At 43.5% G+C, this 25,802-nt stretch overlaps 1 protein-coding gene across 3 annotated transcripts in view; it reads right to left on the reverse strand.

Moving 5' to 3' along the window:
• Positions 1-20,095: 20,095 nt before the first annotated feature.
• Positions 20,096-25,802, reverse strand: part of HNF1B (HNF1 homeobox B) — a 61,147-nt gene continuing 55,440 nt past the window's right edge. For all 3 annotated transcript variants that reach the window (XM_034752668.1, XM_034752669.1, XM_034752667.1), the window contains exon 9: positions 20,096-22,768. Coding sequence is in view for 2 of the 3 variants with exons in the window: in XM_034752669.1 (XP_034608560.1) it covers positions 22,748-22,768 (21 nt within the window). In the remaining variant the exon portion in view is untranslated. The remainder of the gene's footprint in view (positions 22,769-25,802) is intronic.

The following is a 25,802-nucleotide window of genomic DNA, read 5'->3' on the forward strand; positions in this document are numbered from 1 at the left end:
TCAGTTGGGATCCTTATGCAGTACTGTAATTCTACTTGCTATTTGCTACCCAAGATCCATAAACCTGGATATCCTGGACGCCCCATCATCTCAGGCATTGGCACCCTAACATCAGGCTTGTCTGGTTATGTAGACTCTGTCCTAAGACCCTACGCTACCAGCACTCCCAGCTATCTTCGAGACACCACTGACTTCCTGAGGAAACTACAATCCATCGGTGATCTTCCAGAAAACACCATCCTGGCCACTATGGACGTAGAAGCCCTCTACACCAATATTCCACACAAAGATGGACTACAAGCTATCAGGAACAGTATCCCTGATAATGTCACAGCTAACTTGGTGGCTGAACTTTGTGATTTTGTCCTCACCCACAACTATTTCACATTTGGGGACAATATATACCTTCAAGTCAGCGGCACTGCTATGGGTACCCGCATGGCCCCACAATATGCCAACATTTTTATGGCATATGTCCCCTAACGCCCCTACTCTACTTGCGCTACATTGATGACATCTTCATCATCTGGACCCATGGAAAAGAAGCCCTTGAGGAATTTCACCATGATTTCAATAATTTCCATCCCACCATCAACCTCAGCCTAGATCAATCCACACAAGCGGTCCATTTCCTGGACACTACTGTGCTAATAAGCGATGGTCACATCAATACCACCCTATACCGGAAACCTACTGACCGCTACACTTACCTACATGCCTCCAGCTTCCATCCAGGACACACCACACGATCCATTGTCTACAGCCAAGCTCTAAGATATAACCGCATTTGCTCCAATCCCTCGGATAGAGACAAGCACCTACAAGATCTCTATCAAGCATTCTTAAAACTACAATACCCACCTGCTGAAGTGAAAAAACAGATTGACAGAGCCAGACGAGTACCCAGAAGTCACCTCCTACAAGACAGGCCCAACAAAGAAAATAACAGAACACCACTAGCTGTCACCTTCAGCCCCCAACTAAAACCTCTCCAGCGCATCATCAGAGATCTACAACCTATCCTCAAAGATGATCCTTTACTCTCACAGTTCTTGGGAGACAGACCTGTCCTCGCTTACAGACAACCCCCCAACCTAAAGCAAATACTCACCAGCAACCACACATCACTGAACAAAACCACTAACCCAGGAACCTATCCTTGTAACAAACCCCGATGCCAACTCTGTCCACATATCTATTCAAGTGACATCATCATAGGACCTAATCACATCAGCCATACCATCAGGGGCTCGTTCACCTGCACATCTACCAATGTGATATATGCCATCATGTGCCAGCAATGCCCCTCTGCCATGTACATTGGCCAAACCGGACAGTCTCTACGCAAAAGAATTAATGGACACAAATCTGACATCAGGAATCAAAATACTCAAAAACCAGTGGGAGAACACTTTAACCTGTCTGGTCATTCAGTGACAGACCTGCGGGTGGCTATATTACAACAGAAAAACTTCAAAAACAGACTCCAAAGAGAGACTGCAGAGCTAGAATTGATATGCAAACTAGACACAATCAACTCCGGTTTGAATAAGGACTGGGAATGGCTGAGCCATTACAAACATTGACTCTATCTCCCCTTGTAAGTACTCTCACACCTATTATCAAACTGTCTGTACTGGCCTAGCTTGATAATCACTTCAAAAGTTTTTTTTTTTTCTCTTAATTAATTGGCCTCTCAGAGTTGGTAAGACAACGCCCACCTGTTTATGCTCTCTGTATGTGTGTATATATATCTCCTCAATATATGTTCCATTCTATATGCATCCGAAGAAGTGGGCTGTAGTCCACGAAAGCTTATGCTCTAATAAATTTGTTAGTCTCTAAGGTGCCACAAGTACTCCTGTTCTTCTTTTTGCGGATACAGACTAACACGGCTGTAACTCTGAAACCTGTAATTCTACTGTTAGTACTAACAATGATTATATATGTTTTATTATCAATTATTCATTTAGGCTAAATAATATACATCAGATAATTAAGTTTCTTTCTGCCCAGGTATGCTTATTTTTTCTCTGGGAAGCAATGCCTTAAATGTACATCGCAGTATTTAATTTATGATGTGATTCTTGGAGCTGTTCTTTGCAGACCAGTGAGCTAGCCAGATGTTATGCTGGGATCCTACTCTTGAGGCTTGTGAGTGTAAAAGAAGCTTTTTGCATCCTTCTTCTCCACAACCCCTGGTTCCCCTTCAAAGCAGAGGGCAGGATCCAGGCCTGTACCCAATCTCTTGGCATGTTTGCAAACTGAACATATGTGTCATAGCATCCAATGGTGGAAGAGCAATACTGTACAAACAATTTGTGAAAACAATGAGTTTAGCTCCTGATGCTATTTTCTCCATCATACACATTTTTAGTCACTTATGTCAGATTATTAAACAAATCCGAAATACCAAATGCAGCATCCAAGTCATAAAACTGTTCAACATCTTTATGGGGGCTCACTTCAGCATTTTGTTCTTTTATATATCCCTGATGGCAAGTTAATTACACTACTGTTTCACCTAATTTTAAAGGAGCACCTCATTTAAATACAAGGACAAAAGCGCCTGTAACAACTTTTTGTTCACACATGTCAGCATCTTCCTGATTTACAGTATAATTAGCTGGTTGCAAAGAACTGATAGGCCAACCCCTCTCCTATCAATCACTTTACAAGGAAGTTTGGATCATCAGCTCTACTGGGAAGGAACACTCTGCATTATAGGGTATGTTGACAGTTTGAGCTAAGCGGTTGATTCCCAACTCAAGAAGATATATTTGCACATGGAGCTAGTGTGCAAAAATTAGAATGTAACTGCAGCAGCGTGAGCTGTGGGAGAGGCTACCTGCCCAGAGTATGTATCTATCTGAGACCCTAGGCACAAAGTTGGGGTGGCTAGCCCATCCCACCTCTCATACTGCTGCAGCTACATTAGGTCTAATGCACTAGTTTGATAAGAGTTATCGTGAGTATATCTCTTTGAGTTGGGAATCACACTCTCAACTCCAACTGTAGATGTAGACTTAGAAATGTAAAACTGAGTTACAAAGTTTCAGATACTTTCCCACAGGGTGGACTGAGAATTTATTACTATGTTGCCTTGTTTGTGTTGTCTGTGTCATCTTTCCTAGCATCTCATCTGTTGGCCTGATCCAAAACCCATTGAAGTCATTGAAAGATTCCAAAGTGATTACAAAGGGATTTGGATCAGTCCTCTATTAAAGGGTCATCCTATAGACATTTCCTTTTGAGTTTAGGCCCTAGTACAGCAAAGTGCTTAAACACGTATTAACGTTAAGTGACTCTGAAGTTAAAGTTAAGCACGTGCTTATGTACATGGTTTAGTGCTTACTACTGTAAGTACAGCTATATTGGATCCAGTCTCATACATATCATCTGGTACCATGCTTAAACAAGAAAATGTTAGAGGCCAGTACAGAGTACAGATAGGCCATTTGAAGCAGAGCTGTTCAGGCCCATCAAAGTACTTTGCATAGATAAAGATCAACATTTAATTTAATTCATGCATTTATTCATTATAACAAACTTCAGAACCTTAACATTAAAGTTACATCTGCTAAAACTTCATAGCAGATCAAATGATACAGTTTTTGTCCTAGTGTTCTTGATGGTAAAACAAACAACATTCCAATTAAGCAACATTTTAATATCAACATCACCAAAGTTATTTTCTGCAATAAAATTCTCACGGGCCAATTGTTTATATTGCCAACATCTGAGAAATCTAGGCAATACAGGCAACTGGAATATTTAAGTTACTTTTCTTCTGTAATGTTCACTGTTTTAATTACAAGCTTTGAGATGAAAAATTACATCAATTCAATCCTCCCTACAGTCCATATCTGTCTGATTTATGGCACTCTTTTTCCACCAACCTTTTGACTTTCCAGCATGCAAGTGGAAGTATTTGTGCCCTCCCAGGGACTTCATACAATGTACAAAACAATTTTGCTTGTGCTCTTCATTTGTATTGCAGCACTAATTCATTTTTTTCCACAGTAAACAAAGACAGTTCAGAAGAGAGAAACTCAGAACAATATCATTAGGGTCATTAACCAGAGTTCACTTGCCTAATCTTCATTAAGATGTAATGACTAATGGCTGGTTGGGAGGGTATGGGGAAGAATGCTGAAGAATTTGTGTAACAAAGAACTATAAATCATCTCAAATACACTACAAACATCCATCACTTACCCAAGAGATCCTGTCAGTGGAGTCAAGAGTGAGGAAATGGGAAATGATCTCTTCATCAATTGGTTTGCAGGCCCTTTTGTAACACAAACAAGTAGTGCTAAATACTAATGTGGGAGCATTGTGTAGTGTTTATAGCAGTAGCCTGGTAGTCAGGAGTTTTGGAATCTATACCTAGTTGAAACTCTGCAACTGTCTTAGTGTGTGACCATGGGCAAATCACTTAGCCACTCCATGCCTCCGTTTCCCTTATATGTATCGAATTTACTTATCTCAGAGGACTCTTTAGAGGCTTTTCATTAGTGTATTTTAGTGCTTTGAGATCCTCAAATGCACAGTATTTTATAAGTGCAAAGTATTTTAATTGTATATATCATACAAATACTGATTGTCTCGGAAGGTAATGGCATTAAAATACTGCCTGCAAAAATATTTCCTGAGATTGTGATAGGCAGTATTGCCCAAAGCCTTCCTTACTCAGGGATTAATTTTACATTGGTAGTGCACACAAAACTCCCATTGAAGTCAATGGAAGTTTGGTCGGAGTGAGTGAGACAGTAGGATTTGGCCCAATAAGATCAGAAAATATTTATGAAATTAAAAAAAACGAGACAAGTCTAGTATAAGTTTATCACATCCCTGTACAAGCACTGAGATCCAGGAAGTGAAACTGACCAAGCTAGTTCCATAGTTCCTTGTCTAAGTTGAATGAAGTGCAAAGAGTGAACCAACCTACAAGTGGTAAAACCCAAATTTAGATTTGTGAAATGTATTCAGCTTTCGCACCTTAAGAGCAATTATTGCACTGGAAACAAGGGATAATTAAATCTCATGGTTCAGAACATAAACTGATCATTTGTGGACAGGCCCGGATTAACTCTCCTGTGGGCCCGGGGCTCTTAGATTTTGTGGGGCCCCCACAAGTCTTTTTCCTAATTTAAAACAAAATGATCACAATGATGGCATCGAGGCTATTAACGCTATACTAAACTTGCCTTTTAATTAACATGAAGCCATTCTGTGGTTACATTTCAGTCTTAAAACATATAGAATATAGTTAAATTAATTCAAAATAGCCTACTTCTTACCTTAGAACAGCTGTTATATTCGTTCCCTTCTGGGAGGGATTTTGGGTGCAGGAGGGGGCTCCAGGCTGGGGCAGTGTTGGGGTGCAGGAGAGGGTGAGGGGTGCGGGCTCTGGGAGGGAGTTTGGTGCAGGAGGAGATTCTGACCTGGGGCAGAGGGTTGGGGTGTAGGAGGGGGTGTGAGGTGTAGGCTCCAGCCAGGAGGCGCTTACGAAAGGCAGCTCCTGCCCAGCGGCACAGCAGGGCTCAGGCAGGCAGCCTGCCTGCCTGCCGTGGCCCCACGCTGGGGACAGCGTGTTCCCAGCCAATGGGAGCTGCAGGGACAGTGCTTGGGGTAGGGGCAGCGCAGGGAGCTTCCTCCCCCCGCCGGGGGCCACAGAGACGTGCCAGCAGCCGGCCGCTTCCGGAAGCAGTGCGGGGCCACGGCATGCAGGCAGCCTGCTTGAGCCCTGCTGCACCGGGCCCCGCCTTAGCCCAGGGCTGCAGCCTCTAAAGCCCCTGCGTTAATCCGGCCCTGCTTGTGGGGTGTGTTCCCCTATGCACCGCATTGCACAATTGGCCTAATGCATTACAAGGCTGATTTGTTAGCTTCTGAAGCCTCAGGCATTAGTTATTATTATTATTTAACATTTATACTATGGTAGCACCCAAAGGCCTTAATCAGGATCAGGCCGCAGCGTGCTGGACACTGTACAAACACAGGTGAGGACGTGGTCCCTGCCCCAAAGAACTTACAATCTAAGGACCTGCTTCTCATTTATACTAAGGCCTCTTTATGCTTTTCTGGTGGGGTGAAGAGGCCGTAATGTAAATGAAAATCAGGCCCTAAGAAGACAAGTAATATATGAAGGGTGAGAGAAGGATAAAAGTGGGAGATATACAGTCAAATAGATTCAATTCTCCTCCTCCTCCCCATAAGGTAAGTGCCAGCTCATCCCATCTGCCCCTCAAAGTATTACTGGAATTGCGGGAGAGGAGGGTGTTAAGGGGAGATTCAACATTGTCTGCACATGGGATTCAACAATCAGTGGCCAGTAATTGATGTTTGAAACTGGGGTAATCTCAGCCAGTGCAATTCATAACTTCTTGTCCATACTTTAGGTTTTCACTGGTGCAGCTACACCATTAGCTGGTCCCCAATGGCTGAATCAGTGCTAATCCCAAATATAGGCAAGGCCTTTGAAAAGGGAGAGAGTAGTGGCCTTACAGATCAGTTGAGCAACTAATGAAACAGAAACAACAGACAATGTTATGATACAATATGGGAAATCCTGTGTTACTAGAGGAGCCCTCAGGCCCAAATCCTGCTTCGACTGAACACAACTCAAACCCCCCATTGACATCAAGAAGATCTGGATTTTGCCTTTGATAGATTTTAAAAGGCCAGAATTGATTCTCCCCTTTTCCTATGGAATTCCAGTTTGCGTTTAGCAACGTGCTGCGAACGCTTTCCATGTGCACATGAGAAGAGGAGGCCACCTCTCAGGTATGCACTGGAGAAACTTTACAACAAGACAAAAGAAAATGTTCTTTGTTCACTACCATTGATCCAAACTGGAGTGGGAGGGGGGGAAGCAAAGCACATTCCTTAAGACTGAAGACTGTAGGGGAGTTTATTACTCCAACCACACAAAGGCAAAGAGAGGACACATGCCAGCACGGGACATCAATTTCAGAGTCCTTACCGAGGCGTACAGTATGGTGAAATTCATTAAGAAGAATGTAAATAACAACAGCCTTTCTTAGACCTCTGGAATTAGGATTAATCACCACCTCAGCTAGTGGGTAGGAAAATAAAAATCCACTGGAAATAACAGGATTTGACTGAGAATGGCAGTGTATTAAACTTTAAGATGTCTTAACCCCTTGCATTTGCCTTTACACTTGCTAACTTCAGGTCCCCTGAAGGTCTGGTATCTGAGTAAAACAAAAGACTATAATAAGACGAATGCCTGTTCTAATGCTGATACTAATCATGCATGGACTGAAATCAATCCCAAAACTTCTGCGGACTAAAACAGGATTTGGATTTGACCCCAAAACGTTATGATTTTATCTTTATTTGTTTTCCTTATGAAAAAAGTACAACCTCAGTAATTAGAATAAAAGTTAGAAGCCGTCCTAACAAAATACACAGTACACTGACAGACTCTGGGACTATGTAAAACAATCCCCGAATGGGGGCACGTGGAAAGCTGCACACATACGCACCTGTGTTCTAGCTGCCAGCAGTCCCAGGCATAACTCCCTGCACAAATCAGTCCGGTCAGGAACAGGAATCACAGTCAAGAGGGGCTGTGCGTAGGGCCATCTCTAATTCAGAGGCTGTACACCAAAAAATGTGCAGACCATGTTTCTTGGCACAGAGCCCCTACCTTGAAATGCCACCCTCGCTAGCAGCTTCTACCCCAGAGGGTTTGCAGAGTAACCCCTACTGCTGGATTTGGTTGACAGCCAACTTTTACATTCTGCTCTGGCTGTTAAGTGTGAGGTCTCAGGCCACTCCTAGTAAAGGCCCTTTTTCAACAGATGGCTTAAGCATGTGCCTAACTTTAATCACATGTATTATCCTATTCATTCAAATCTAAGCACATGCAGAATGTCAGGCATATGCTTCCATACCTTGCTTAATTGGGGACATCATTTGGTCGATAATTGATATCCATGTGCCTGACCCAAAGCCCACCAAGTCAATGGGAAGTGGTTCACTGACTTCGATGGGCTTTGGGTCAGGCCCTATATTCTCATATGTAGAAGCTAACTATAGAAATATAGATAGGATTAAAAGGACAAATAAAGGATCTTAATTCTACTTTGGGATCCTCAGATGAAAGGTTCTGGATAAGCTCAAAGTATTATTATTTACACCGTTTTAGCTGTTACATGATGTGAGTAATATTACTATTTTTGTAAGTAAACCTCTGAACGATCAGTTTCCCCCTTAGTATCATACTAAATTATTATTGCTAATATGCACATAACAGCCAATTAGCCTATCTGAGTGCACTCGTGACCTCTGATCCCCGCTGTGTCATCCGATCCATTAACAGGCGCTCAGGCCTTTAGCTCTCAGTATGAATTGATGTAGTACCTATTCTCTTTCAGCAAGGAAACATGCTTCTGCATTCATCTGTCCATTTCCACTTTCTGTGCTTTTGTCTTCTCCTTCTGTTCCCTGTGTTGCTAACCTGGTCACAACTTCTTGACCCCACGTTCCTATCCTTCCCAAGGGTGTTGTAATCCCCATCACTGCAGAAGAACTTTTACTTTTCTTTTTAACCCACATGTTGCTCAGAAAAAACAGCTTCCAGCCATGTGGGACCTTTGATCCCCTATTCAAGAAGCCCTTGAAATGTTTTTAAGGACGTTGCCTTCTTTCTAAGGCAAATGCATTCTTCATAAGCGGGAGACAGTATGTGCTACCTGGTCTCTGTTCAGTTGAAGAAGACAAATGATCCCTGTTATTACTTGAAAAGAGGAACAGTTGGGTATTTGGGGTTCAGTTTTTAAAAGGATCCATTTTTGGAACATCTCAATTAAGGAAGGGAGAACTAATTTTGCCAAATTTAAAAGCACCTGAAAATAAAATTTTATAGGTATGTGGCAGAATGTGAAACTTTTGAGGTTCACGTTTGGTGGGGATCTGGATAAACATGAATTCTGGGCCGCTGCATGTTTCTTTAAAAAAATTGTTTCCTTGTTCTTCCCAGAAGCAGGTCAAGACTTTGTTTCAGACAAGGACCTTTACTGTTTGCATAGCACAGGCTTCCATTTCATTAGAAATTAGCGGTGGGCCTGAACCAACACCTCAATCCAAACTCAGGATCTGGATTCACAACCAAATTTCCATCTATTCTGGGCATATCTAAATTATCCATTACCATGGTATCAAGATGACAATTTAGAGACACTCTACACTTTATCTCTTTCCCTCCATCATTTCTCCATCAAACTGCTATTACATTGTTTTTTTCAGTCTTTGTTTTTTAAAGTTGCTTCTCATAATCTCTCCATAAGAATATTTCTACCTGTTAGTGCATCGACTCTTTTTGTTATACCTTTCTACTGCAGTCATAATTCTGTGAATGGGCAAAATCAAAACCTCAGTTCCCGACACTTCCAAACCGTTGTGTTTGAATTTCAGATGTTGATTTTGCTAAACTTCCGCATCTTTGGATCTGGTATGCTAATACAGAGATGGGTTCAAGCTGTGAATTCAGATCTCAGCCTGGATTTAGAGCCAAGTTCTTGAGTTTGGCCATATCTTTATTAGGACTAATTGGTTTGTTTTTTATATATGACATTTTCCTTGAAAAGTAAAAGTTTAAATTAATGGTGAAAAACTAATTAAAATTTTAAAAAAGATCAAATGAAACCTCAAATTATTCCTAGTCCATGACCAGGGCACCTAAGTGCTATGGTAATACAAATAATTAGTAATTATAACAATAATATTTAGTAATGGGGATTCAAACGACTACAGAGTTCTCCCAACCCTAATCCCAATGGCCTCTGAAGATCTCACTTTGGTCCTGATTAAGTGCTTTGCTGCATAAGGGTGTTTTGCTGAATCAGGTCCTCAGACCATATGTAAAATCTTAGGCTTGTCTACACTACGGGGGTGATCTAAGTTACACAACTTCAGTTAAGTGAATAATGTAGCTGAAGTTGACGTACTTAGATCTACTTACCACAGGGTCCACATTACGCTATGTTGATGGGAGACGCTCTCCCATCGACTTCTCTTGTGCGTCTCGTTCAGGTGGAGTAAAGGAAAGGTGCTTCACTTCATGTTGTCAAGCATTGATTTTTAAACCAGTTTCAATTCAAGAAGCGTCTTTCGTTTGTCTCCTAAAGCAGACAGAGAGTTGTCTTGTCTGTCTAATCTGTGTTGGAGATCTCCTATGGTTCACTGGTGAGAAGGTAAGCAAGGGATCTTAAGTGGCTGCATGGGAGTAAATCAAGGAGTCTTTGCTGAGCAAACAGAGAGCACCAGCAAGGAAAGGTTTACAAGGTTTACCCAGCAGGACTCCACAGTGATTAGCTACACAATACAGCAACTTTAACAGTGGTTGGGAAGGAGACACGATTGCACCAGAGACTGTAACTATAGAAGCAAACAATATATTCAGCTATGCTTTTAATTATTGGGGGGAGGCTGACAAGAAGTATTTCAAATGTTGACTAGTAGGTGATGGGGGAGGAGGGGGTCAAGGCTTACTGAAGCCCTGGGTGGGGGGGAATCCAGAGCCAGTCTTAAAATTTGTGGGGCTCGAAGATCCTGGAAGGAGCTTTGAGTCGTCTGCTACTTTAGTTATGCCTTCAGAGAGGGAGGTTGACAAGCCCTGAGTTGCAGAATTAGCATGGAATCTTGGGGTCCCTTGGAGCAGGGCTCCCTGTGGCATCTTGCTTTGTTTGTGCTGACAGCCAGCCCTGGGGGAATTCAAAGGGAGCCTCCGCCAGGAAAAACATCATATGCTATTTAGTACAATTGGATGTATTCTACAGCCATATAACGTGTGTGCTGCGATCCTGTCATAGTGCACATGGATGGGATGGAGATCTCCAGTTATTAACAATAGCTGGGTCCAGTGCCAGGGTTTGCCAGCACTGAGCCCCGGCACCTCTGGGCTTGGCAATTCATAGCCCTGGCACCTCTGGGCCTGGCAGTTCAGAGCCCCAGCACCTCTGGGCTTGGCAGTTCATAGCCCCAGCTCCTCTGGGCCTGGCAGTTCATAGCCTCGACACCTCTGGGGTTGGCAGTTCATAGCCCTGGCACCTCTGGGCTTGGCAGTTCATAACCCCGGCACGTCTGGGGTTGGCAGTTCAGAGCCTCGGCACCTCTGGGCTTGGCAGTTCAGAGCCCCTGCACCTCTGGGCTTGGCAGTTCAGAGCCCTGGCACCTCTGGGCCTGGCAGTTCATAGCCCCGGCACCTCTGGGCTTGGTAATTCATAGCCCCGGCACCTCTGGGGTTGGCAGTTCATACCCCAGCACCTCTGGGGTTGGCAGTTCAGAGCCCTGGCACCTCTGGGCCTGGCAGTTCATAGCCCCGGCACCTCTGGGCTTGGCACATCAGTTATGAATGTAAAAAAATTGCTTGAGACCCCGCAACTAATTACTTGAGCCTCAGCACCTCTTTCATTACTAGGTTCTACAGGAAGTGCTTTTCTTTAGTCCATAGGTGACACTCTACCCTCTACGTCTGTACTAAACCAAGACAGTTTAGCTGGTGGTGAGGGCTCCGTGCTGCTGGGTTCGATATAAAACCTCATTCCTGATCACTTGCAGTCACGCAATAGTCTTTTAGGGAGAGGAAGGGTGGTAAGCCTGGTTTCCTGGCTATATTTCAGCTCTTCCAATTAACTTTTTCTATCTGAATTCCCCTTTTATTTTCAATTTAAATCAAACCCTAAATAGCTGTGTGTTTTCAAATGATTGCCACATTTCTCCCCAGAGGTGGCTACATTTCACTGGTGGATGAAGTATTCTGTATTCATTCATCTGTAGAGCACTTTGAGATTCTTAGGTATGAATATGGTGCTATATAAAAGTAAGATATTAGGATATTATTCTCAATTCATTACTGTTATTATGATGACAAACATTTTTTCATTCATGTCCTGCCACGGCTCAAGGTTTTTGAGAATGCCACACTACTGCAAAGACCTCTGTCTGGTCAATGCATGAGATAAATCACAGAGCACAGTATATACAAACAATGCAAAGGTTCAAAAGCGACACCATCAGCCTAATGTAAAGACTTCTACCGTCTCCGCATATCTGATCTTGAGACACAAACACAATACAGATAGATGGGAGCTAACAATGTGTACTAACATATGGGCCTACAAATGTAATCAATTTCTGAATTCCTTTCTGTGTACCAGTCAAACTCTAAGCAAATCTTCTCAAAGACTTCAAAGAGCGGAGCATATTTGCTATCCACAGAGGAGTAACAATGCTTTCCCTTTTGACCCATCTCATAATAAAGTATCTCTGATACCACATATTAACAATGCTGACAGAAGGACTTGCCTAAAATCATGTGCTAGAAAGTGTTTGCAAGTGTTGCATGAGGCTTCTTTTCTGCAAAGCATTCTGGGAGCAAGATGGAAAGGAACTCGCTGTATTTCTTTATGCATAGTGAGGAGCCCTATATTACCACAAGGTCCAATTCTGCTGTTACTGAAATGTCAACATTCTCCATTGACCAGTATGGCAGAAGGATTGGGCCTTTAGTTCTTGGCTAACCAGCTGAACTGGTAGAACAAGATTTGAAAAATTACGTGTTCCAAAGTAGTTTGCTGTTGTTTAACTGGACTATTAATTTTACATCTGTGCCAAACATTTTTGGAGTTGTTGAAATAGCTAAATATAGATGAGCTATCAGTTGAAAGCTAGATCCCTAATGGTTAGAGCAGAACATAAGCTGGCATTATACCTTCTTGCCTTCAGCATCTGCTTGAGAACTCAGAGAGGATTGCTGCAATTTTTGCAAAGAAAGTGCCCAAAGAAACTCTGAGGACAAAAAATGGACAATTAAATTGGGGTGAAAATCTAAAGGGACGAGGTGGTTCAGGGATTGGCCGTGGGTTATGGATCCTTTCACCTCTCGACTGTTGCTTCAAATCCAAATCTGGTTGGGTCAGGTCCTCAGCTGGTGTGAAGCAGCAGAGCGCCGTCAGTGCCAGAGTTCAGCCCAGTACCAGACTCATTAGTGCATGATGCGGATTTGCACTACTTCAGGACCCGTCCCCCTCGTCTTTACAGCATTGATGGGCTGGTCTGAAATGATACAGTGATACGATGACAGAAGATGAGTTCACTGCAATTGTACCGTCTTTCTGTGGGGCCACCCACAGAGGAGAGAAGATCTGTGGGTCACAGACAGAGGTGTTCCAACAAGCAATAGGGAATGGCTGAAACTCCGCAACAAGCTCCTGCACTGGGCACCAGAGTGGGAGTCAAGAGACTAGAATTCTTTGGCCCACCTGCTGTGCCACTTCAGGCAAGTCATGTCACCGCTCTGTGCCTCAGTTTCTCTAGTTATAAAACAAGATCAAAGGATTATAAGTGTTCTAAATGCTAATTATTATTCACTCGCTGAAAGAGAGGGGGGAACCCCCGTGTAGCTGCTCTCAGATAAAATCCAAAAACAGAGCCACACTATCACTGCTCTAATGCAGGTGGTGCCAAAGGAGGTGGTAACCTGATTTTGACCCAGCTTAGCCTGCAGTATCACCAGAGCAAATACAAGACAATTGGTAAATGGGATTTACTTGTCTGAACAGGTGTCAGCCTTGCCTCACTTTCTTCTGGGGGGTAACAGAGAGGTCATGCCGCCTCCCGCCCCTCTTGTCAGACTTGCAGCTACAGAGGCTCACCACCAAACTTTGGAGAAGCTCTTTGCCGCACGCTGCCTCAGAGCCGATGGGAATGGTTCAGTCCCGAGCGCCATCTGATCAGGAGAAAGCAAACAAAACATGTGCAACAGAAACCAGTTTGTTATCAGGCCATTGTGGAAGGGTTGTAGCAGCATTTTCTGCTGAGCAAGTTCTCTCGGCTCATGCCGCTTTGCAGGAGGCGGCCATGGAGATTGATACTAGAGGTTAGTGTAGTGGTGGGTGGAACGCAGGACTCCAGGGTTCCAGTTCTGCCACTGACTGGCTGTGTCACACTGGGCAAGTCACTTCTCCACTCCATGCCTTAGGTTGCCCTCTGTGAAATATGTGCAAACTGCCTCCAACACTGTTGCATGTTAGAGCCTCTTTTGTTAATGCAGCCCTGCTCCTCTCATGGAGTAAACTCTTATTGTTTTCTGCTGGAAATAAATCTGGACATTTACAAAGGTGGGTGTTGCACAGCAAAATCCGCTGGCAACCTGTCACATTGTGTTGCCAGCAGTTGCAGTAACACAGACAGGGCTAAGCTTCAAAGCAGGGTCTAAGCTTCAAAGTTCCAGACCCAGTTCTGAGTTCCAGCTTCCTCAGTGGATCTGGCTGTCAGCTTTTATCTCAATATTGCCTTTATAAACTCATGCTGACGGTGCCAGGCCAGACACAATGTAACGAGGCCATTTTGGGCCCCAATTCTGTTTTCTGGCTATACACATGCATTCAAAATACAACAGCTGGGAAGGAAACTGTAGGAGGAGCAATTGTTAAGCCCCCACCTACGTACCCCAGTTGCTGTGGAGTAGACATTGCATGGATCCTACATCTGTTGAGCTGCTGATGTGCAGTAGAGGGACAGGCTTTGGGAGGGAGTAGGCATATTCCACATGTTTAACTTGGATCCTTTGATTCCCACATTCTCCCCCCGCCCCAGCCACAAAACACCCTCCCTTGCCCTAATTATTCATTCTCCAAGCAGGAATAATACATACACAGCTGGGTATTTGTTCTGTGGACACTACTACCGGTATGCTGGCCAGAGCCCAGAAGTGGACCACAAAGCTACTTTTGTATGGTAATTGGTATCCATTTGAGGGCAAAATGGAAGAAAGAGAGAGAATTTGCCCTTTGTACTTTATTCCTACATGGTTCTGTTTTGAAAACAATAATTAAATGTGGGCCAGATCCTTCAGTATCAATGCCCATAAACCTCCCATGAACTTCAGTGTGTCCCTGGAAGAGCTGTGCATCTCACTGCTGCAGCAGGGAATCTGGTGTTTGTAATTTGGTGGTGCTTTCTCTTGATTCCAAAGGACCACATCAAGCCCAGGGTGGCAACGCTCATGATCTGATCATAGAGTTCGTCGTATTTGGTCTTTTCTGTAAAGCCCCAGCTTTCGGGGGTCACGTGATTACATGAGAATTTCAGCTCTCACTGGGGGTAGGGTCGGAAAGATGTTTCTAGCCCTTTTTGTTGCAGAGAAAAAGCTTAGGGTTTTAGACTCCTAAAGGCTCAAGAACCACAAGACATAAGAACAGAACATTTGTTATTTTTTTAAATCTCATTATTTTTAAAACCATCTCATTTTGGGGGCCTGATTCACAATCTTTGAATACATAGGGCTGGTGCTACTGTGTGTCAGAGACCAATTCTCCCATTTCTTCATTTGGGACAGGATGGAATGATTTGGGGGAGGGGAAGGTGACTTTAAGCCACCTTTTTAGGCCCCATATTCTCAGGTGGTTCAGAGTACTGCCCACTCCCCAGCGTGAGTTAGAGCAGACTCTGGGGTGTTGTTATGACTTTTATTTGGTTGATTATCATAAGAATTCTTAGGGTTTCTTTTCTTACTCTACATACTCTCTGTAAAGACGGATTAGAACATAATTATGGGTCTTTTGACCTGCTGTGCAACTAACCATCTATTGTCATGTAATAATGGCATTATTGCCCCACTGGGTGTCATGGAAAAGTCAGTTGCTAATGACTTGCTTTATTATTCTTAGCGGTGGCAGTAATCCCAAATGTAAAGTGGTGGCCCTTTGTTTCGTAACAAGTCAGAATACGGGTTGTTACTAATATAAAGAAGTGATCTATAAAAATTCATCTTCCAGCAGTGTATGGATCGTCATTCACAAGGAATTCCCTTGTTAAAGTTTTGAACTGTAAAATAATTATCTTGCCTTGTAAAATTCTATTGGTCATAAATGAACTTTGTCATGCAACCAGCATTTGTTACTCTTCTCTTCATAACAATTCCATCACTAACACACACAAAAACCTAACCACCACCAGGAAAGGAAGTCAGATAAGAGGGTCCTTGAAGATTATGAAAACTGCATCTCTCTTAAAAATTTGATGGCCCATTTACATGAATATTACCTTGTGTTATGAGAACACCTGGAGGTCTCACCTGAGATTGGGGCCCCGTTGTGCTAGCTAGTACATACCCATTAACACAGTTGTGTGATAAAAATGTACAGTAGAGCTATACATGTCTTTAAAAATACTGGTTTTATTAGTAGCAGTAAATACAGGGGTATTTCTAAAATGTAAGATAACACTGTTTTCCATTTTTTTTATTTTTTGGACATAAGACAAAAAAAAATCCCTTTCAGTTCACGCTCAATTTTCTAAAGCAAACAGATTGCATTTCATCCTGAACATGCTAAACAGTGACCCAAAAGTGGCATGGATTGCTTTTGCGTTATTCATTTTGGTACTGTAGTAGTTTGTGTATTTTAGGTTTGTTCTCCTTCCGCTGCCCTCACCTACACTTATTTAGGAATAATTAATAAAATGGTTACATTAGAAAGAATGGCCCACATTCTGTGATGAGTTGCACCTGTGTAAATTTTGTAGATCATAGATGAGTTCAGTGCCTGTAAGGTAGTCTGGGTGGCTGGTAGCCTTTTGAGATGTGGTACATATAGCTCTAGTTATCATGAAAAAGTACCATCTCATTCCTGTAGATGCAGCCTGAGAATCCTCATATTTGCTCATTAAGTAGTTGCAGACCCAGTATGATCTAAACCAGCTGCATGAATGAGCTCAGTGAATCTCTTGTGATAGAGCAGAATTCAGTCTCACTTAAGCTCCGATTCAGGAGAGCACTTAGGCACATGAAGCCTAGGGTATGATCCAACACCCCCACTGAAGTCAATGGAAAGACTCCCCTTCATTTCATGATCTTTGGCTCAGGCCTTTTACCCAACCCCTGTCCCCCCCATGCAACCACAGACTGTGTGGGATGCAAGTGACGGTATATTATACAGAATGACTTTATAAAAGGAGATATCAGATTGGCCAATGAACAGTTCTAGGGTGGAGAAGCCTGTTTGAATCACTGTATTTCATGAAGATGGGAAATGTTTTAATTATTACTCTTAACAATAGTGTTCACCATATTAACAATCTAATTAAGTCAGAACTATTATAGTTGCATCCTTCATAAATATATGCCAGGAAGAAAATAATCTTTCATGAAATTCCATCGCTGGTTAGTATTTGTATTACAACAGAACCTCAGGCCTCAGCCAAGACCAGGGCGCTACTGCTAGATGCTGTAAAAACACACAAGAGACAGTTCTTGCCCAGAGGAGCTTACAGGAGCAACAGACAAGCCTGGGAGGAGAGTCCCAAAGGCTGCGTAATGCTTTGTCTTTCTAGCAAGATGAGACTCCTGACGGAGCTGAGGCCTCCGTCTCGCTGATGTTTCCTAGACTCGCTGACGCACAGCCACTCAGACTCAGGTTTTCTATCTTTTACCCCTTCTGGCCTTACCACTTCTGCTACATCAATCTCAGAAGGCTTTGATCCTGCCAATGGCTGCGCCCAAGTTCATTCTTGCACACACACAGTGCCCCGTTGATTTTAGTGGGGCTCTGCACGGTGCCAAGGTCTGCCTGCATGCAGGAGCACGGCCTATATCTTTATGGTATTGCTTACTGTTGCTCCCAATAAATGTTGAGTCCTTTGAATTTTCAGCCACCATCCTGGTTTTCCCCTTTCCAGAGTGTCGGGTTTGGCTCTGATATAAATGATTCCCTGGATTGACTGCATTTTCCACCCACATCTTCTCACCCTTGTGTCCTTTCACTTTCTTACCTACCTGGTAGTATTTATTATGTTTCTGAGGTCCTCACATCTAGTAATCGCCATCTTGCCAGGCGTCTGTCACAGAGATTCTCATTTGCCCTCAGTTCTTCCCCTTTCTCTAGAGTATGGCTTTCATTTGGGGAAAGAAGTAGGAAATGGGCACTTCAAATAACAGAGTATTTGAAAAACAGAATTCATTTTTTTAAAAAACATCATTCTGTGATTGTTTTAAAGATGGTTCAGAAGTGAGACCACATGGCACGTTAAGACAAAAAGTAGCATTCTGCCCAAAACATCAGATAAGATATAGCAAGTTATTTAGGGCCAGATTCTCATACTACTAATGCTGGGTAGTATCTTACTCCATGTGGAGTACCATTAAGCCATAACCTCAGCTGGTTTAAACTGGCATAATCCACTGACTTCAGTGGAACCACGTTGATTTACACTCCCTCAGGATCTGGCCTGTAAACTTCAGTGGGGACACATGGAGTAAGATGCTAGTCAGCATTAATAGCAGGATCTGAACCTGGTCTTTTGTGAGTTGTATGAAATTAGCTGCAGCTAAGCCCAAATACATTGTGAAATTGCTAATATTTACGAGTAAAGTTCAGACTGTTTCATCAGCAGTACAGAGCATAAGGAAGGAATTGGGTAAGGAATGGTGTCCCTAGTCTCTGTTTGTCAGAGGGTGGTGATGGATGGCAGGAGAGAGATCACTTGATCATTACCTGTTAGGTTCACTCCCTCTGGGGCACCTGGCATTGGCCACTGTCGGTAGACAGGATACTGGGCTAGATGGACCTTTGGTCTGACCCAGTACGCCTGTTCTTATGTTCTTATGTCAAAAATTCATTGTCTAATTCAGTTCAGCTAAAGAGAGAGGCATTGGTACCAAGGGAACTGCAAACAGATGTACTTAAAATGAGCTGAATCTTTTCCCGAAAGCTTTATCAATCTATCAAAGAACTATTTGATCATTTTCATTCAGACTCTCAGTTTTCATGCTTGTTAATTTCTATCAGCTTTATGCTTCCAACTACTGGCTGGAGAGGATGCCGAAATACAGACATTTCATAAGAGAAGTTTTCCTTACATAGGTGTTTCTGCTCTAGCTAGAACCAAGGGACACCAGAAATCTCCCAAGAAAGCCATTGCCCCAAAATACAGAGCCTGATTTTCTTGAACAGGTTCAGACAGACAAATTTCAGATAAGTGCCCAAACTAAGATACTGATGCAGATTAACCCAAAACACTGAAGCCCAGATCCGCAAAGTTGGTTAGGCCCATAATGTCTATTGATTTCAGTGGAAATTAGGAGCCTAAATGCATCTTTGACGATCTGGGCCTGAAGCGCCTCTTTTCGATGCTTCAGTAGTCTTCTAATTGTTCATTTGACAAAGAACAGGATTTAATAAGACAACAATACTCTATACCTATTATAGCAATTTGCAATCAAATGCCTCAAAGAATTTTACAAAGGTAAGTGTCCTTTACCCCCATTTTATAGCTAGGGTAAATGAGTCACAGAGAGATTCTCCTGATTTTCAAAAGCGCTGAGCATCCCCCAGTTGATGGGAGCTCTTTGTCTACCCTTTCGAATGTTACATCCTAAGTGACTTAATTAAGATAGTTACGCACCACAGTCGGTGATGGTTGAGGTACAAGCCTTGGTAGAATAATGTCAACACAGTTAGTGCCATAGCCAGTATTAGAACTTTAGTTCTCTAACTTCCAGCTCCTGGTTCAATCCACTAGAGATATGGCCCCAAAACGTCATACAAGGGTGCTCCAATTTTGAATTCTGAACTGGTCTTTGTAAATGGCCCCTGTCTTTATTATGGAGTGAATCCAGATCCCAGATATAAACACCCCCAAAGTTTGGGTTGTTGGCAATCCCGAATAAAATGTTACTTCTGGAGCCCATTTCTTTTTCAGATTAATTCTGTGATATTAATATGAAATATTTGACTTATTAAATCTCGCCAAGATTGTTTCAAGAGCGAGGGAAACATTTCGCTTTATTCTTTGATGAAAAGACTCATTCTGCTTTCCACACAGCCTGTTGAATCAACATCTGCAGTACAACTATGGCGGTTACAAGCACTCACCTTGTGCTTATGACATGTCTACCCAAGAATTACTTTGCAAACATTTAAATTCATCTTGTTTTTGTCAATGAAGGGATGAGGATATTAATGCAATATTACCTGGGCCTCAGATATACATCACACACCAACAGGGAGCCAGAAGAAATGGTATTTAATTATAGTATACATCAAAATAAATTTCATTCCAAAGATTGCTTTCCAGTTCATAATGATTTATTACTTGTCGTCCAATAATTCCTACTAATCCCAATGAGGATTGGGACCCCATTGTGCTAGGCATTGTACAAACACAAAAGTAAAAGATGGTCCCTGCCCCAAAAAGAGAATCTGCCGCTTTTATATTTAGTATTGATCAGTCTGTTCACAGGAAGACTCTAATGAGGTTTACCCTTTTTAATTGCTCATGGAATCTGAAATTAAGGCACCAGCTCAAAAAAATGTCAGAAGTGTCTAAGTGATTCAGGCGCCTGTCCCATTTTCAAGTGACTTAGGCACTTAGGAGCCTAAGGCTCACCTCAAGTAAACAAGATGCAGGTTCCTAAGTCCCTTTGAAAATGGGATTTAAGCACTTTTGAAAATTTTACACCAGATCCTTAGCTGGTGTAAATCAGTGTAACTCTATTGACTTCAATAGAACTACGCCGATTTATAATCAGCTGATGGAGAATGTTGACATTTCAGTAACAGCAGGATTGGACCCTGGGCCCAGTATCCCTTTTTTCCTATAGTAGTTACAAGCTGGGGAGATGCTAGTTGTCTGATTTACGTTCTAGAGTGGTTAGCAGGATGGAGAAAAGTTCCAGTATCCCCAAACTTGGAGTGAGGAGGACCCAGAAGAATTTGTTATTTGTGCACTCCCCTGCTGGCTACTAGTAGATCATCTGGTCTCCTTGCCAAAGGCCTTAATTCTAGTCCCGCCGATGTTAAGGAAAGTTTTGTTATTGATTTCAAAGAAGCAGGATTAGACCCCAGTCTTCTGTTGAAATGAATTTGGAATGGGAAGAGAGAAAAAATTGTTAGCCACGCACGCCTCCCAAATGGGCCTTTTGCTTAATAATTCTATCCTTTTCCAGGAACTTTCTTTCTCAAATACCTCTACAGCCAACGAGTAAAGAACAGGCCAATACAGCATCGGCCAGTGCATCAATGGGAGGCAATGGAGATATGCCCTCAAAGCCATCACAGCCCTTTTATGGTCATTTTCCAGCATGTACATTTCTGGTTTAGGGCCAGATTGTGATACCTTTATCCATATTGGACTAAGTAGTACCTCTCACTACGCGTAGTCCTACTGAATTCAAAGGCATTACTTGGTGAGCAAGACACTACTCAGTCTGAGTCATGGTATGACAATGAGGCCCTTAATGGCAACGTATCTGGCTGTCAGCATGAAACACTCACACTCCTGGCACTACAGATATTTTATCCAGTTGCAGAGGAGGGAAAGCCAGCAACAGGCTAGGAAGTGGCATCAGAACTATGCCCTTGGCTTGTTAATTGGAAAGGGAAAGTTAGCAATGCTTGCCCTACAGTTAGGTACAATGTAAAATAACTGGCTTATATTAACAGTTTTTACTGAGCAGGAGACCAGGTGATATTAGACACCAAATCCCTTCCCACTTCCTGAGGTGATATTGGGATTTCACTTCTCACTTTTCCCCCCTGCTCCAAAGAAGATCAGGATTTCTCCAAACCCCTTTGGACGTGTAGGAAGTTCCCACTAAAAAGTGTGGTTACCAGCCCATTCAGGTACATAGCAGCAAATGCTACAGGCTTTCTTGAAAACTACCCACATCTGTAAGCTGAGAACTCCCAAAGCAGTCCACATGTTTTAATTCTCTCTTCCTTTGCCCCTAAACATTTTCACTCAAAATGCCTACATGTCAGGGAATATCATAAATTTTTGAGCTCTGCTTATTGGCAGTAGCCACCAGATGGATGGTGCATTTCATGGTCACTGGCTAGCCAGCCATTGGGTTATGTATTTCATTCCTGGTCCTTCACTAAATTTGGGTTCATATTTGTCTGGACTATTGACCAAACCACAATTTGTCAGCCTTTAGTAGCAGCTGTACAAAGGATGAGCTTATGTCTGTCCTCACAAACACTGGTTGACTATCATCATTGACTAGGCCCAGGTGTTTCCTCCTGATTTTGTTCATTTAAAGAAAGAAAAATAAAGAAAAACCTTCAGTTCTGACCTTTACAAAAAGAGAAATAAGAAAAATGTTGGCAATATATACAGGTGGGGAAATTGCACTTAATTACAGTAGTTTACATCCATTGGACAAAATTTACTTCTTTAATAGAACTCTCTATTTATAGCTGGAGATGGAAGGATCGGAGAGGAGAGAAGTTTATCATATTTACAGTTTAATTGGCTCAGTTCAACAGCACATGCGATTCCTTCTTCCAAACTCCAAGTAACAGCTCCAAGTCTCATCAGTCTGTTTGGTGAAGGAATATAACTTAAATACGTTTGATCTTCGTCTTCCTCTTCTGCCATCAGTACATTTTGTTCTTAATTTTCTCATGAGAGCCAATGCCCTCTCAAAGGCAAATACTTAAAATCCTCAAGACATCTCTTGGAAATACTGCGTGAAGGAAATGGAAAAGCACAGTCTCTGGGAGTAGGCACTTCGGTCCTGTCACGTCACAGAAGGGTGGCTATTAAGTCTTGAAGCTCTAGCTCTTTTTCAGGTTAATGGGCGTCTCATTATGGCACGAGACAAGCTGTCTGAGCTTCACTATGGCAACACCCCTCGGACTTCGTTGGTTACCGGCGTGATGTTGTGGAAAATAAGTTCCCGTTGCTAGGTGCAGAATAAGTGAGGTGTGGAACATCACCAGGCTTGCAGGGGACACTGGGAGGGAAAGAAACAGGATGCGTGAGTTAGAGAGCGTACAAAAAAATGTGGCAATGTGCAGAGGTGGAGTTACTTGACCTGGATGATTTTATGACACTCGGGATTGAGCTTTCAGGACCATTCAGGTGTTCATAAAACGTTCAGTGTGATACAGACAGTAATTCGTACGCTGCCTTTCCTTCCATAATATTATGGGAGCAGAACATTCTGTCCTGCACAAAGGCTCCAATGTGCCAAGCAGCCTCAGCTCCACGGAGTTCTGCTCGTATTCTACACATCCCAGTAGGTCCGTTTATTGACCCAGGCTAAGTTCCTCAAAAGTATTCAGGGACCTAACTCCCCTTGAAATGAATGCGAGTTAGTCACCTAAAGGATCTGGATCATAGAGGTCAGTCCCGTTTATACCAATTCCCATTAGCCTCAATGAATTCAAGGGGAAAATACTCCAAGGTTGCAGATTGGGCCTGTAGCTCTTAGAAGATTTTTATGCAACCGGTACACTGGGGCCAATCCTGCCAGCTGACTTGGTAGTTAAGGACACTCATCGGGGCCTAATCCAACTCCCACTGAAGTCAGTGGGTGTTGGATCATGCCCAAGGTCTCAAGAGTTGCAATGGGGAACACAGTGGGAAAATAGTTTTCACGCCAGATGTTGCAAAAAAGGGCCTGTGTGTGCCCAGCCTATGGGAGAAATTGTTCCAAGACCAGTTCATTTGCCTTTGCAATGCTGCCAAGATTAGCCAAGCGTATGGAGATCTGCTGAGTAAATGCAGTCACACGAGTTAAAAGTTGCTTGGGGGCAGCTCATGTTACATACAGGCCAGGAGTTATGACCCTCTGATGGCTTTCTTGTGACCTATGTAAAATGAGTTGAGGATCTCAATCCCAGATCCACACCAGTATTTAGGCTCCTAACTTGCTGGGCAGGTGTCCACTTCACATGATCCCCGCAACTGGTGCTGCCTTACCAGCACTCTCAGCAGAAAATGGGTAATGGGACTCGTCACTTCTTGCACCTAGAGGTGGTCCCTCCAGATCAGAGTTGAGGCATATTGACCACTGGGCAGCATAGGAGATGCTTGCCTTGCTGCTGCTTCTGCTGTGTGGCAGCTACACGGAGGACTGCTGTCTCTGGTTTGTCTCACCAGCACTGACTAGAGAGAAGACACGGTGTACAACATGCCCCTCTGCCATTTCTTTTCTCGTCTGCTCGGTTCATCCTCTCTCTTCCCGTCTCACCTCCCCAGCCCCACTCCTGACAAGGCGCATGCTGCATTTCAAGAGAAGCTCCAAAGGAGGGAGAGAGGTGAGAGCATACCCTGAACCACTTGAACAAGGGCAGGAGGGACAGAGCTGAGCCCTTGGTGTCTCTGGTTTTGGAAGCATTGGTCAATTATTTCCCACCTGGAGGTTCCATGATCCTTCACTCTCCACCCCCTCCCATCTCGCCTACTCAGTTCTTTAATTTTCAGATTTTGGGTGGAGAATGAGGAAGCCTGGGATGACCTTGTAGATTCAGTGAAACATCATAACAGGGAGATAAGGAGCCGCCAGGAGGCCTCTAGGACATGTCATTAGGGATGGGCCTCAGAGCTATCAGATGTTTGCTAATGCAATAAAATGGTGGCTCAGCCTTAAGTGTTGTCAGAGGAACTAGAAGTTATTTACCCCTTCCAAGTCTAAACATAAACATCTGATAAGAGATCAGCAGTGTGGTGCTCAGAGCTGAAGCTGGCGAGCCCAGCCCAAAGGGGTGGCTTAACCGCTTAACATAGCATTCTGCACTGTTGAGCAAGAGACACTGGCGGTGTTCCTCTTCCTGTTTCCCAGCAGGATGGGGATAGAGCCCTGCAACTGGTCCATACCGCAGGAGAGGGAGGGCCACAGTATAGCTCAAAGGGCAAAGCCTACCACCAAGCTACATAGATAAGCCCCATCCACTTTTGCTCAGCTGGAAGGATCCTGTGAGAGGCTAGGAGAGGGAAGATAAATCACGGATAGGCTTCACATGAAATCTCTCCTTCGAAATGTCTTAAAATCTTATAAATACAGGAATTTGCATTGGGCATTTCAAACTTTCCTGAGAAACTTTCCTGGTCTCCCATTTTTATTGGTCTGTCAATCAATACAGATTTTTCCATCCTGATCAAGTCTAAACAGTGGCATTTACCTATTTAGGAATGGGAGTGGAGACCATCTGGGGCATGCCCTCCTTCTAGCCCTGCTCCACACACACACTGAACTCTTCCAGATACGTTTCTTCTTTTGCACCCATTCTCTTCCTCTTGCCCATCCTCATAAGATATTATAATGCTCTTCACCACACACCACAACAGCGACTACCAAGAAAATGGTAGGCTCCTCCTCCTACTTCGACCTATTTAAGCCACTGCTTGTATGCGCCACTCTCCACTACTGGCTGGGATAGTCAATCTGCTCAAGTGCATGAGGTTCCTTCTACTGACTGCTCTGGCAACAGGCCTCAACCCAAGGAGATGTAAGTTTTGGAGATGAAGGTTCTGACTAATTCTCATCGCTGTGTATGTGCAATGAGTAGGTGGCCAGGCTGTCTTACACATTCAGCTGTGGATGGATACGAAGCTATTTTAGCCCTGGGCCTTGTGCATTTAAGGTGAGTGTGTCTACTTGCATGTGGCTTGGCACAGAACTTTACCATGGGAACCACTAGCATTGTGTTTTCAACATCGGTGCTCATATCCTTCTGAACACTCAGAGCAAAACTCCAGTTAGCAACCAGTGTGAGAATGGGGGTCAAAAGGAGCACTGTGAAATGACATGTATGATAGGGTTACCATATTTAACAAATAAAAAAAGAGGACCCTCCACGGGGCCCTGACCCCGCCCATTTCCCACCCCCAGCCCCGCCCCAACTCCACCTCTTCCCCGCCCAAACCCCGCCCCCTCCTCCCTCCCACTCCCAGCCACGCGAAAAGGGCTGCCCGAGCGCTACCGGCTTCGGGCACCCCCAATGCCTCCAGACCCTGCGCCGCTGGAGCCCGGGAGGGGAAGT

Source organism: Trachemys scripta, chromosome 18 (genome assembly GCF_013100865.1).
Source record: "Trachemys scripta elegans isolate TJP31775 chromosome 18, CAS_Tse_1.0, whole genome shotgun sequence".
NCBI lineage: Eukaryota > Metazoa > Chordata > Testudines > Emydidae > Trachemys > Trachemys scripta.